At 42.6% G+C, this 14,259-nt stretch overlaps 1 protein-coding gene across 1 annotated transcript in view; it reads left to right on the top strand.

Moving 5' to 3' along the window:
* Window positions 1–14,259, top strand: part of OXSR1 (oxidative stress responsive kinase 1) — a 96,932-nt gene that overhangs the window by 56,683 nt on the left and 25,990 nt on the right. The window contains exons 5-6 of the mRNA XM_068405040.1: window positions 2,352–2,407; window positions 11,904–12,013. Of these exons, the coding sequence (XP_068261141.1) occupies window positions 2,352–2,407; window positions 11,904–12,013 (166 nt within the window). The remainder of the gene's footprint in view (window positions 1–2,351; window positions 2,408–11,903; window positions 12,014–14,259) is intronic.

Genomic DNA, 14,259 nt, shown 5'->3' with positions numbered 1-14,259 from the left:
CGAGGGGGGATTCCTGGAGATGGCTGCGCCTGTGCCAAGCACATTTCGTGCCGTGTGAGCCAGCTCCTTACCTAGGAAGCAGCAGGCTTGGGCGCTGGGCTCTTGTGGCTCTGTGTGCTCGTGGGGCTGGGTCCCTACGGCGTCTTCTACCTGGATACTGGCAGGGAGCTTTTCCATTCCCTCACTGTTGTGGACCATGAACGCTTTGTGGGAATGCAGGAGTTAGTCAGGTTTGTATCTCATGGCAATTAACTCTCTACAGTTACGATTGTATTGGATTTGGCCAACGGATGCTAAGGGGGGTAGCGTAGCTACACGCTTAATATATTTAATCCCTTCAGGTCCCTCTGGCTACTTAGGAGTCTCCATCCACTGCAGTGCTGCTGCTTTCTTGTCTGCAACGGCTGCAGCTGTTAATTGCAGGAAGAAAACAGAATAATGCTTCTTGGAGGGGAAGCTGACTCGCCCCGAATGTGTGTTCACGTATGTGGCCAATGTAAAACGAGCAGGACCGGAGCTGCCCGGCAGCGATTGTTTTATGTTTGTCTACTTATTCCAGTGTCACTGTCACAGCTTCTTACTGCTTTGAAGCCCATTCTGCTGTTAAGTCAGCTTCTCAAGGCCATCTCGCCATACAACTTCAGTGTTTCCATATAGATCTATCCAAGTGCTCTTGATCATTAGAGCAAATTAGTATTTTCCTGTACTTACTCTTACACTTGTGCTTCAAACAGGGATTAGGCTCCAGGATGGTCACTGCTAGCAAGAGGTATACATTTGGCAGGACTTGAAATACTTGTTTGGAGGCTAAAGGCTGCTGTCAGCTGTGGTTTGCTGTTAATCTTTGGTGGGACTGTCTTACGGACACTCTGTGTTCGCTTTTGGTCTGCTGGATGCTGGGGGAAAGCCCTGCTATGCCAGTGTCCTGGCCTGCGTATTGGGAAGAATCTAACAAACGCTAATGCTGGAGAGGATGTATTTAAAATTATCCTGGCCTAGAACTGGCAGTGGCCCAGGCTCTTCTTCAGAAGAGCAAAGCCAGGAAGGAGGAGATTTCCAGGGCCTGACCGGGGCTCTTTGGCCAGGCCGTCGTGCCAGTTCTGTTCTCATGATGCACGAGGGAGGAGAGCAAAAATAGCTTTTGACTTTTTTTTTTTGTGTCTGTGAAAGGATTTGGAATATTTGTGGAGGACGGTGGAGGGAGAATCTACTTGGTTTGTTTTGTGGGGTTTTTTTTTGTTTTTTCCTTTTTTTTTCCCCCCTCTTCTGTGCAGGTGGCTGCCACTAAGGTGAGGTGTGTTGTGAATTGCTGTCTGTTCCCTGGCATCCATTCCCCAGGCAGTTGCTTTGCTCGCAGCCTTTCTTGAGAGAGCACCTGCGCGTGCTCTGGGTCTGCGTGGTTTCCTAGCCAGTGCAAGCTTAGCAGCCGTGCTGATGAACGCGGGTGTCAGCTAGAAAGGTGCTTCTCTTGGCTTTGCGTGGGGAGCAGCCTGTGAAAACAAGCTGTAAAACTTCAAAGCATATTTGGAGGGAAAGTAGTGTTCCCCTCGAGGGTGGAGAAGTGCTGCTGTTCCCCTAACAAACCAGAGCTTTTTTGGGGTAGAAAGAGGATAGTACAGTAACTTTCATAGATGGATGTTCTTCTGTGTTCATTGACTTTGGTCGAAAAAAAAAAAATCAGGGAGACTTTTTCACTGAAGTTGAGACTTCCCAGGACAGTTGTGGCCCCACTTTCCCATTCTCACAGTCTCTGTTGTACCAGCTCTGCTCACCTGACCCATGGTAACGTGGTTCAGTTTATTAAGCCACGAGCAAACAACATTTTTCTTCTGTCTGGATTTTCACCAGTGTATGGGGCTAAACTGACGTCCTGAGGAAGCACGTGAACTGCTCCAGGGCTGGCGAGCAGCGAGACTTGGGGATGGGGAAAAATGGGATGCATTCAGCAGTAGTGAGACTAGGTCAACCCACAGTATCTTGAAGTCTCCCCCCTACAAGGGTACATGAGTATCAGACCAGTGCTAGGCTCTATTTTCACATTTCTGGCTCACTGAAGAACCTGGGACGAACCACTTTGTTTGTATTTTTGAGTGTACTTTCTGATAAGTTTTTTTTTTTTTTCTGTGCAAAGTACTTAAAATGCTACTAGCTATAAATCATACAAACACCAGTTAGTGTCTGTCTACTGAAGTTACAATTGGTGTTAAGTCCCTACTGCTTCTTCATGATTGCAAGCAGGAGGTGCTAATGCAAGAAACAAAATATAAGAAATAATAATCTTTTAATGTATTTTTGTTGGTTGAAGGAAACACTTAATGACTTGCACTTATTGTTACTTTATCTTTTTGCAGGGATGTGAAAGCAGGAAATATTCTTCTTGGAGAAGATGGCTCAGTGCAAATTGCAGGTAACTTTCCTGGTAGCTTTGAATAAACTTTAGGTGTAACTGTGTATCCAAAGAGATGGTTTAATGATCAAGAAGAAACCTACATAAAAATGTTAGTGTGAAGAATCCCCACAGTTCTTCAAACAAACAAAACCAAACCAAACCAACAACACCAAAAAAACCAACAATAAACAAACCACAAACCAAAACAACAACAAAAAAAACAACCCAGAGTTTATTACACCTTGTTATCATGAAATACTGTTCTTTGGAATAATAACAATCAGCATGAATAAATCCTTTGACTGTTAAGTTCTCGGAATCAATAGATTAGATAAAATTCTTGGCATAAGCTTGTCAGATTTTTAAAACAGCAAGTTCATAGGAAGTGGAGTGCAGAGAGCTCACTGATTTATCATCGATGTGTGAGGTGATTTTCAAAAGGACTGTGCTGAACAGTGGATAGATTCATCAGAAAGAAATTGCTATGTCTGATGGTAAAAGTCACTTGCAACTTTGCCTTGACCAAAGATCTGCCGGTCAAACTGCTCATGTGGGTGCTCCCTAGTCTGCTGCAGTTGAACCGAGTGGCAGAGTGTGTGTTTAACTGACTGCCTCAGCCCAGCCCAAAGTGGGGTGAACTGGAAGTCTTGGAAGCAGTTGTGCAAACTGAGAGACAGGGTAGGGAAGACTGTTAAGACAGTTGCTTTAGGTGATACAGATGTGCCTGGAGGAGGTGTCTGTTGTAGTCACTGCTGTCACGAGCTGCATCAGCACAGGTGTGTTGGAAACAGTCCTTGGTGTGGACAGATCACGTGTCTGTGGAAAAGGGTGTTGTGTGGTGTGGGGGTGGTGTGTCCCCCTCCGCCCCTACTGTCAAAGACTCTTCTGGTCTTTTATTTAGTACATGTTCCTACAGACTTCACTCTTCTTTCCAGAAATCAAGAAATAATAATAATAATAATTATTATTGTAGACTATTAAGTAAAACAAGATTTTTGGAGGGTACATTTGGAACCTGTGAGACTTGTTTTTCCTCTTCTTCCCAGTGTGCCATTTTCCTATCCTGAGCACGATTCCTCTCCGACTGGCCTTTCCCTCAGGACTGTGCTCTTCCCATGACTCTTGCGGTGCCTTTCCAGTCCTTGTGCCACCTCTAGCTGGAGTGCAGAGCTCACATCTGGTCCTGCTGTCTTAGCAAACATCCTTGTACACATTTAACTTTTTCAGTCTCATATTTAATTGGAAAGAGCCATATCTGTTTGTGATAAGGTCTCTTTTTTTTTTTTTTTTTTTTGGTGCCCTGTCCTGCTGGTGGAGGCACAGCAGTGGGTCAAGCCAGTGTGCTGGGGGTTAAGGGACAGGACTTTCCAGCTGTGTGGCAATGACTGTGTCAGGCAGAAGCTCCTGTTGCATTGTGTAGCACCGAGAGGTACGGACTCCTTTGGTATATCTATGCCTGGATTTGCATCTTGGAATGAAAGGTGTAGATTTTCCACCAGGAAGCAGACGCGTTGCAATGTACAGTTTTTTATAGGTAGCTCTTCTCCCTCTGCAGAAGGCAATAAGCCCTTTTACAGGACATAACACCTAAAATACAGGACTTCTGTTTAAAACCTGAAGTCGCTTTATTTTCCCTTCTAAGTCTCCCAGTGCTCTTAATGCCTGCTGTTATATTTCTAATGAGGTGTAAATAATTCATCCTGTGTAGCAGCTGATGGAAGGTGGGGAGTGGCTTCTCAAGTACTCAAAGGAGCAAACTTTATACAGTGAAATACTACGTGGGTTTTTTTTTTTTCCATAATGGGGCCAAGATGTAACATTTTGAATTTGTAATTGTGCAGAGCTTTAGGTGATGTTCTGGGAGAGGCTGCAAATAGCTGTTGTGTTAGAGCAATGCACTGTTATTCCAAGTGTTTCTGCCAGCCTAGCAGAAAGCTGCTTGTGTTTCTCTTGTGCAAGGGTGCCAGGGATTGGCTTTTTTTAATTAAGGCTCACTGGTAATAGGTACCTGTTCATGCATTTTTTTTTTTCTGCTGAATAATTTTTAGTTGATAAGTAGTTTTAAGGTTGACTAGTCTTACTTGTACGAATTTCAGAGGATTTATTTTGTCTGTGATTTGTGCATGTTCCCCTGGCCTGAACTGTCTGTTAGTGGTTTATACGTGCAACATTTAAATGATGAAATCCATCCCTCTGCATATCCTGCAAGAGCAACATTGCGAGATGTGCGAAGTTCCCTCTTTGCAAATTCTGTCTTTGAACATGCACAAGGACTAACGCTGCAACCTCTCATGAGACGCAGCAGAGCAACTGAACTCAACCAAGGTCAGCAAGTTCACCATGGTGGCAGGAAGCACTCTCGTTTCTGCAAACGCAGCTGAGGACTTGAAAGAAACAAAAATAAATGAATGACTGAATAGTAGAGAAGAGCCTGACCTGGTCATAACATGAGATTTTGTTTCTGTGGGAATTTCTGACACTTAAGCTTCCTTTCCTCCTGACCCAGGATGAAATCGCAAAATTTCTTGTGAATTTTTTTGAGGAGCAAAAAATGCTGGAAGCAAACCAATCCCAATAAAGTGAGTTTTGTTTCAGCGAGATCAAAGCACTTGCCTTTGACAATAATATTAATGCTTATTGTGAATAATTCTGTTGATCCTTGGATGACATCACTGCATTCCCATGAAACAAATGTGTTTAAGTTTCGCTGGAAAGTTACACCACGAGGGAAAAAAGATTGATCAACTGTGGAATGAAGCCTGAGGGTTAGAGTGAACAGGGCACCTCCCTTGAAGGAGCTGTTTGGTGTACATAAAAAATGCAAATAATATAGTAGGAAAGAATGACTTCAATGCTTTTATAATAACTCCTTTCCCTTTTGCCATCCCTCTATCAAAACTGGCTGTGAACGCTTGTTAAGAAGGTCTTATTCAATGTTTGACCTTTGCAACCTTGTGTTCCTGTGTTTTTCCTACTGCTTGAAACAATTCACATTTCTTGTCTCAGGAGAAATGTAAATCTTAAATGTAAACGTAAGGAATGTCAATCTCAAACTGGAAATCCTTGGAGCTAAAAACCAAAGCTACTTTCAAGGTTTAGAAAAAGAATACTCCACCCTGTGGTGGAGGAAACCCCGAATTCAATGACTTTAATGACTTGGGAAGCTTTCACTGTATAGAATTCATGGCAGTGATTTTGCTGCAGCATTGTACAGTTCTAACCAGGGAAAACTAAAGCCTCTTTCGTTAATTCGGGCTGTGTGATTCTGTTAAGGCTGAACAGAAGAAGCAATTTGATGAAGGTGTGTCCGACGTGTCTCAGGTTCTGTTTGTAACTCCCAGTCCGTGGCTGGGCGTCGGACGTGGAAGCTGTGGGAGCGCTGGGAGCTGAGGCGGGCACAGGTAAAAGGATGGAGGAGCAATCTGTGAGCTGGGGGCATTTGCGGGAAGTAGGAATTCTAAAAATTCCTCTAATAGCCTGCACAAACCCCAGCCTCAGACTCCTCCCCGAGTCCTGGGACTTGGTATTTTTACTCATGGCTCTGTCTATTTTTAACTCTGTAGCTCCTTTTGCTTTGAAAATGTGCATCCACTGAACCAAGGCATAAAATTGCCTGTAACAGATTCAGCTGACCGGTGAGACCTAAACTGAGGCTGTTTGCTTCTATCTTAAAATATATCTATATTTTTTTTTCCCAAGGGCACTAGCTTGGGCTTGTGGTTTGGCTCCAAGTTTTCTGGAGCCTGTTACAATTCAGAGAGTATCGCTTTCTCAGTTTGAAGTGTTTTCCTGCACATGGAATTAATCTGTCTTCTGGAGAGAGCAGGACTCTTTCCCAGATACCATTGTTCTGGGCTGTGCTGACGGTGGTTGCAATGTAAATTGAGATAGCTGCGTTCTTTTGTGCTCCAGCCTCTCCATGGCAATTATTGTAATTTTTTTTTTTAATCAGAGCATAAAACCTCTTTGCCCTGGCATTTATTGGCTCCCTGGAGTCTAAAAGCCGCACGGGTAAAAGCCCTCTGTCAGCATAAACTGCATCAGCACCAATATTGCTGCATAAACCAGGAGGCTACTTCTTACAGTAAGCAGGGCTTAATATTCTTCAGTTTATTTAACTGTGAAGGCCCTATAAATTATTGTGAAATGAAGTGAGAGTCTTGATAGGCTGGGAAGGGATGGGAGAGGTTGAGGGAAACTCTCCCAAGGTGCACGAGACTTGCTCAGTACAAACCATGCTCCAACCATGGCACAGTATTAGCATCCTACCGAGACTGGGTGCAGGCTAAATCTTTTTTTTCCCCTGTTTTTTTTCCACTGGGATATTAAATAATGCTGTCACATATCCCTCCATGACTGGATGTGAAGAAGCAAGGGTCTACTGAAGGCTGAAAGGCTCACGTCCCTCCACGTGTGGGATTTTTCTGATGTAGGGACAATAACACGATATCTTCAGGTTTTAAGAGCAGTCAGGGTTATTAACGCGTGCCCCAAGAGGCACTCGGTGTGCCCGCTGTGTCCCAGGCAGGGCATGTGTTGCCAAGCGGTTGAAGTAGATTGAGATTTCACGAAGTCGTTCGGGACTTGCTAATTGATACTGGGCAACTTGCCTAACCCCTCTCGCTTTATCTATTTATAAAATGGGGATAGTTAAGGCCAGGCAAAACTTGTGTAACCGAATTTGTGTAACTTTCCACAAATCCATGCCAGCTTGTCACCGGTTCGCTGTGTTCCTGACTGCTCTTAATTCATTGTACTAAAATAGCGCTCTACATAAACATCGAGCTATGATGCAGGCAGTGTCATTCCCCTACTTTCCCTTAGGAAACTCGTAACTTTGGGAGATTAAATTGCTTTAACAAGGGACAAGATTAAATTGCTTTAACTTGGAGAGGAATGCCGGTTGCAGGGCTGACTCGAGCAGCCGGGGTTGTATCACGGACACCTCTGAGCCTCTTCTCTCTTTCGAAAAAGGGGCAAAAGTATTTTTCTCTGTGGTTAGAGGAGAGTTTTGGTGCCTCCCCTGCAGCAGCACGATGTGAAGTAACTTGTTCTTTGTGTCACTTGCAATATCTGCGTTTCCTGAAGAGATGTTGCGCTATTTGGTTGTTGAAACCGCTTGTGAACTTCTCCAAGGGCGGTGGCTTCTCCTGGCCTGGGCTTTGTCATCCTTACTTTGTGCAGTATTAGTGTATCTTTATTAACATGCTGTTGGGGCTTGGTTTCAGATGTGATCTCTACGTTTACTCGGCAAAGGGATTTCATACGTCTTTTATGTGCCTTGACATTACTGGAAAAAGGCTAAAGCTGCTGTTCTGCATGTGAATTGATTAGAAATAGATGTGACTGTAGAGATCTACCTTTCCAAACGAGAATTTGGGAGAACAAGTGTGTATTTATAGATCCATACCACTGTATAATCATACAGTCTTTAAAAGGAAAGAAGTTTTTGATTCTTCTTCTTCACTAATCTTTCTTTTCCATAATGTCTTACTACCCACTGCGTTCTCAGCACAAAATTGCTATTTACCACTGCCTTCCTCCTCTTACTGCCAGGCTTTATTCATCTTCAGTGCTCTAAAAGCTGTAAGTTTTGCAGAAAAACACTAAGTACAACGGCAGATGTTTTCTGATGGTGAACAACTGAACAAGAAGGAAGGTCACCAGTGAAAAAAACAGTGCTGTCTTCTGAAATACTTTTATTTTTGCCTGAGGAGGGATAATATCTCGGCTACCCAAGTTTAAAAACAGCTCTGAGTGGTTTGAAGTCAAGGTTGACTTATTCTGTTGTTCTGCCCCCATTGAAGTTGGGAACTGCTTTAGGGTCTGATCCAAACCCACCAAACTTAGGAGCCTTTCTGCTGTCATTTGGTTCTGGCTCCTAGTTAGTGCACAGTCTTCCTTCTCTTGTACTTACCTTGTAGGTAGCTACCTACAGCATCAGGTACTTAAGCTTTTTAGGATTAAGGTAGTGTTACAATATGAGATGGCCAAGGAAAGATGATTTTTAACAGGTGACTTCTAGATTTGCTATAGACAGTCTAACTTATGATGCTGTAGAAATGTATCTTCCGGAGGTACACAGCAGCGATGGTGCCTATTGTGATGTGGTCCTGCCACAGCATTCGTGCGTTGGTGAGTTGTTTAAACTGGGTCTTTTTTTCTGCAACGCTGAATAGTAAGAAGAGATTTTCCTTCCAGCTTTTGCATTTCCTGAGTGGCCAGAATAGTTTTCAAGTTTGACAACTTGGGTACCTTAATAGCAGGAATTGTTGCCTAATACCATGGTTTTTCAAACACTAGCCTGCAACTTCATGGCTACTGTAGAGCGTTTTGTAGGGTATGTGGTTTGCAACACGTTATGTTTCTACTGAAAAAGACAAAATTGGCCATATTTTCTGCAGAGCCTGCATCAGCAAATTGTCATTTCCATTCTGCATTGGTTTTGCTGTGATATGAGAGTCTGGAGAGATTTTTGTTTTTTAAAGAAGTCTTTAGTTTATATCACTGAAACAGGTCCAGCAGATGAATCTTTTCTACATTGCTTCAGAAAAATGATAAAAAAATGATCCTACCACTTGCATCCAGACATCCTGGAGACGATTACTTGCTAGCAGACTGCTAGAAGTCTGCAATTTTTGGGCTCCTTTAGAGTATCTGACAGTCGTTGGATTCCCAGCAGTGGTGGTTACTGGTATTGCAAGCCAGGTCCAAACACTTCCAATTCCTCCCTGTTTCTGGTGATGCAGTCCTTCCCAGTTATCACCATAGTGAGCCAATATAAAGTACAAGCTGCCAAAGAAGAGTACAAATGTAAACACTTCTGAGCTATTGTACCTCTTGAATTTCATTACTTCCCCATTTTCTAGAGTTAAGTTCACTTGCAATAACCTAGTTCTGGTTTAGCCTTTCTGAGGGTAGCTAACAGCGGCAGAGAGAACAAGACACGGATCGTACCAGCTGCTTAGAGCTAAGAATTCAACCCTAACTTGTTGTTAGGATTTTATTTTATTGCTTTACAGGTATTTCCTGAGAGCAGACACATTCTTATCTTAATAGCTGGGACTTGGACAAAGTCAGTAAGATGACTTTTGAGAAGAGTGTTTCAAAGCCATTCCTTACAGCACAGTAGCACAGGTTGGTTGTGCCTGTTTTAGCCCGCTGGAAATGAGGGGAAATTGATTGGGAAAACATTGAATAAATCAACCATTGAATACAATTTAGTTCTGTTTAAGCTTTCTGCTGACCTCAGATGGCAGATGTAGGGGCACAGTTTCCAACTGGAATTTATTAAACCCACGTTTGATATGAAATGTGCTATGTAAAGGGCTTGTGTTTTTACTGCTGGAATGCTTTTGCTTTGAATGGCATTTCCTTTACCCTCAAAATGACTGCATGGAAACTTGAGGTAACATAATATACACAAGTTCAAATACAGCACATCACAATAATATGCTGATGGCACTTGGACAAGTTTCTATCAGTATTATCTTATTTAAAAGAACTTCTAATTGCTTTTGTGTTTAGAACAATAGATCTTGCGAGACTTCTCGTAATGAGGGGTAAAGTGTGAGTAATTTTACTCTGAACTTTTTGGGAAGCTCATTCAGTTTTCTGAGAAAAGCAGGGATGGATACACACGTGGAAGATCTCAAAGCAAAATGACTGCTGCAAAAAGCAGATCCAGGAAAATACAGATTGCAGTGCTGACAGCGATAGTGATCCATCTAGACAATATTAAAACTTCAAGGTTTACAGCAAGATGAGTTATCTCTGGGAAGAGGGAAGAGAACAGGACAGCTCATCTGGAAGAAGCTGAACCCTAATGATAGGCAGTTGCTGGTGCTTGTTTTAGCCCTGTGATTTCTATGCTACTTTCAGTTATCCCTGTCTTGTGTTTTAGTGAGCACTAAGTTCCTGTCCTTGGAAGCCTCTAACTTAAGTGAGCTGGAAGCTTTCTGCATCTTATTCTTCTGAATGATAATTTCAGTGGTGTTTCTCAAATATTGAGAGGCTGGTGAGAAGGGGCTCATTGCACTGCTGGCATGAGGCAGAGGGGAGCTTGGGACTGTCCACATGTGGATGCCATTGCTTGCAAATTGTAAAGAGGAATCTTTTGTTACAGTTGATGCCTCAGTTAGGATAACATCCTTAAGCCATGGAGTAACTCTGTGGCACCTCTGAGTAAAAGTCCTCTACATTTATAGTTAACTATGTCAGGCAGCTGAGTTTCAAGAGTTTTCAGCGCAGTTGTGGTCAGTAATGTTCTGGTTTTATGTGAAATCGCCCTTGAATTTCAGAGACTTATCCTTGAAGCCTGTCATCAATCTCAAAAATGACATTCAAGATTTTGATTGCTTGTACTGCCTTTAAAAAAGGGGGAGCAGGAGAGAAAATTTAGTTACGGAGAATGACCAATTGCAGGTCTATAATTCTGCAATACATAAGCAGTGTAGTTCAGAGCAAACTGGGAAGAAATACAGTTTTATGTTTAGTTTCCTTGTCACCTGATTTATTGTATTTATTTTTTTTTCTTCAAGGGAAGTCTGCCATCCTCTCTTGAATGGCTTGGTTGCCAAATCTTTTGTGATGCTCTTCTCTGAGCAAACATATGACAATACTGTATCCCATCGCTGTCCCTGCACACTACTGCTGCTGTTCACAGATCCCGTTTTCCGTGTCATTCTTAATTGCATAAAACATGTTATCTTTGAAAGCATGGTTCTCATGAAAAAGAATGATTTACTTTAAGTAATAAAATTACCAGTCAGTGCATGGGGCATCCCTGAACATTCTTCAGCTTGAGAAAAATGCTTCAAGCAGGGTAATGCTGTGCAGGTTGTGAATAACTGTCTGCAAGGCTTCTGCTGGGCTGGTCGGGCTGGGTAGCGGCACGTGTTGCCCAGTTCGGTAACGCTGCTGTATCACTGGGAACCAGTCCAAGTTCCTGTTAAAGCTCTGAGCATCTCAGCGATGGAAGATTACCGAGCAAAGCATACCCTGGGAATAAGACATCCAGAATAAGGGGCTGATGTCTGCAGGATGCAGTTAGGACAGTTAAATGGTATAAAGTCTAGTAAGTCCTTATGTACCTGACTTCATTGCTGCAAATATGAACAGGACGCTAATTGAAGGTCGGTTATTACTTGATACGCATCTATGCAAACGTAAATAAAGCACAGGCTGTCAGAGGCAGGTCTGTACAGTAGCAGGTCTGCTGGGGGAGCGCCGGCGTGCTGTAATGTGACCAGCGGGCCGTGATGGAAAGTGGAATTTTCCTCTCTGCCGGCCAGCGCTGAAAGCTCTGCTGTCCCCGGTAATTGGATGGTGGACTACAGACCGCTCCTGTACCAGCACTCTTAGCTAGCTGTTGATCATTCTTCGTTCATTAGGAAACTCCTCATGCGTAACTGTACTTAATAGATGGCTGGGAATATGAGGGGATAAGGGGGGACAGCCCTTCAGTTTGCTCAGGATGTGTCCTTAATAAAATCTGGTTTTGTTTTCTTTTCAGACTTCGGCGTTAGCGCGTTTCTGGCCACTGGTGGTGACATTACCAGAAATAAGGTCAGGAAAACTTTCGTGGGCACACCTTGCTGGATGGCACCAGAAGTTATGGAACAGGTGACTTGTTCTTCTTAGTATCCTCTCAGCTGATCTGCGCTTGTTCTCTTTTGTCAGCTATGGCCGTATTTACTCCAAACTAAGATGATAATCTGGCATCCTGTAAGGCTTTCATAAAACCACAGCATTTCCTTCGATTTGCCTGTTGCAGCCAGGCTTGTACTGGGGAATATCAAGTGTTCAGTAGGTTTTTGCCCCGTTGCTTCATTTCAGACTCCTACCTAAGGTAAGGATGAGACAGCTCAGCTGTTGCATAAAGAAGATTAATCTGCCCATCCCTCTTGGCTAAATGTCAGGTAGAATATAAATAGCTTTACGCATACATACATACATATATACACATATATATACAACTCGGTAATGTGCTCTTCTGTGTTTGCAAATACAAGAATTTGGGGTAGCAAATTGCAACATGTCAGAGAGGGGAGTTATTACAGTAAAATAACATGTAGTTGACTTTATTCAGCTTTTTAGTTTCTCTTGGTTTGTGAGTATCCAGACTGTAAATACTGAGGAATGCTTCCCCCTCTCCACCTTCCTCCTCTGCTTTTTTGGCTAGCTAAAAGATGCCATACTTCTTCCCATTGGGTGGAGATACGTCACATTTGTCCTCTACTACTTCCAGACTAAACTACAGAAGCTTTATCTGCGTGACTTCTGAGGAAGGCCACCTGGAAACTTTGTTTAATGTAAAATGTCGTTGCCCATTTCTGAGCAAGATCCACAAACAAAGTTATGCTGCAGTCCTGACAGGGCATTTGGAGTAGTTATCTATTGCACTGATGTTCAGTGCCATAAGCATTCTGAAGATTGCCCCTTATCCCCTTAAACACAGTTTGACAGAGGGCTGGACTCAGGGTTTGATTTTTGGCCAGTGTGCCAAGCAGAAATGCAACTGACTATAAATGTTTTTCCATTTTTCCTTTTTTCCTTTGAAAAATCTTCAAAACAAAAATATTTTGGGAAAACATTGTTTTATTAAAGTAAACCCACCTTTTTACTTTTTCCCTTGCCGTTCACAATAAAATATTTTGAAGTTTAGGAGGAACCTCAATAAGACTCCCATACATATATATCTATCTAAAATGAAATGCAGCTAAAACAGTGGTAGAACTTAAACCCTTTTTTTCCTGTATCTAAAACTTCTTGAGGGATTTAGATAATTTTGGAATAGCTTAAATATATTATTGATGAAAGGCTTTTTCAATGTTTGGCCTTTTCAGTGGCTCCCCATGGTGGCACCGAGGGGCCGGTGCATTACAGCACTCCCACAACCTCCTCAGAGTACAAGTCTAACGCCGTAGAGTACAAGACATTCCCCAAGTCAGGAGCCATCTTTGTGAACTTGCTTCTGAACTGCTTCACAGTCATATACTGCTGGATTTTTTTGTTATGTTGATTTAAAAATAGAGTATTTGGTGTTTCTAAAACTAGATCAAAGTTGTCCCTTGCTTTTCTGTCCTTTGTGTGCCGTCTGGGTGCAAAGGGCAGAGCAGGCTGGCCAGGAGCTAACGGTGCTGCTCCAGGCTCATTGCAGTTAGGCTGACTGCAATCTGCAGGACAACAGGTCAAAAAAGATCTTGAGGAGAGTGCTAAAAGAGGAAATGAAGGTTTTAGTGACAAAGGTGGGGTTCTTGGTGCAACAGATGCATTTCCAAAGGAGGCAGATTTCCTAAGGAGTCCAATACTTCCATGAAGGCTGTGCACATCTAATGTGTTGCAAATATTAGATGGTGAGGAGGTGTTTTGGATGCTGATGTGAAATCCTTCCGTGTCCCTTTATATCATCTTGCTGTCTTCCAGCAGGTGTCACTCTGAGCCGCTAGATCCAGCCCAAGGCTCTGCTGTAGGTTAACTTTCCATATGTAGATATTATCAGCCCAGGTCCATCTGGTTTATTTCAGCATCATTAAGTTCCTTTAGCATGTTAATACATGATAGCCTGGCATTGACTTATAATGTATGTTCACTTGACAGATTTATGGCAAAAAAAAAAAAAAAAAGTTGATGAGAAAAATAAATGTTGTTGGTATAAACTAACTGCAGGGTAGTGACTGATATATATTGGACAGATGTCAAGATGAACTGCTGTAGAGTTTTGAACTTCATAGCTTTCATTTGCAAGCAGGATTATATGATATAATTAAAAAAAACAGAACACTAAACAGTTAAAATCCCAGTGGGGAATGGGGAGTTGTACAGTGGATAGATGTGCTGCAAGACTAACTGAAAGATAAAGCTAAGAA

This window comes from Nyctibius grandis, chromosome 7 (assembly GCF_013368605.1).
Source record: "Nyctibius grandis isolate bNycGra1 chromosome 7, bNycGra1.pri, whole genome shotgun sequence".
In the NCBI taxonomy this organism is placed as follows: domain Eukaryota; kingdom Metazoa; phylum Chordata; class Aves; order Nyctibiiformes; family Nyctibiidae; genus Nyctibius; species Nyctibius grandis.
The sequence above is the reverse complement of the archived record's forward strand: the minus strand, read 5'-3'. Positions and strand labels throughout refer to the sequence as shown.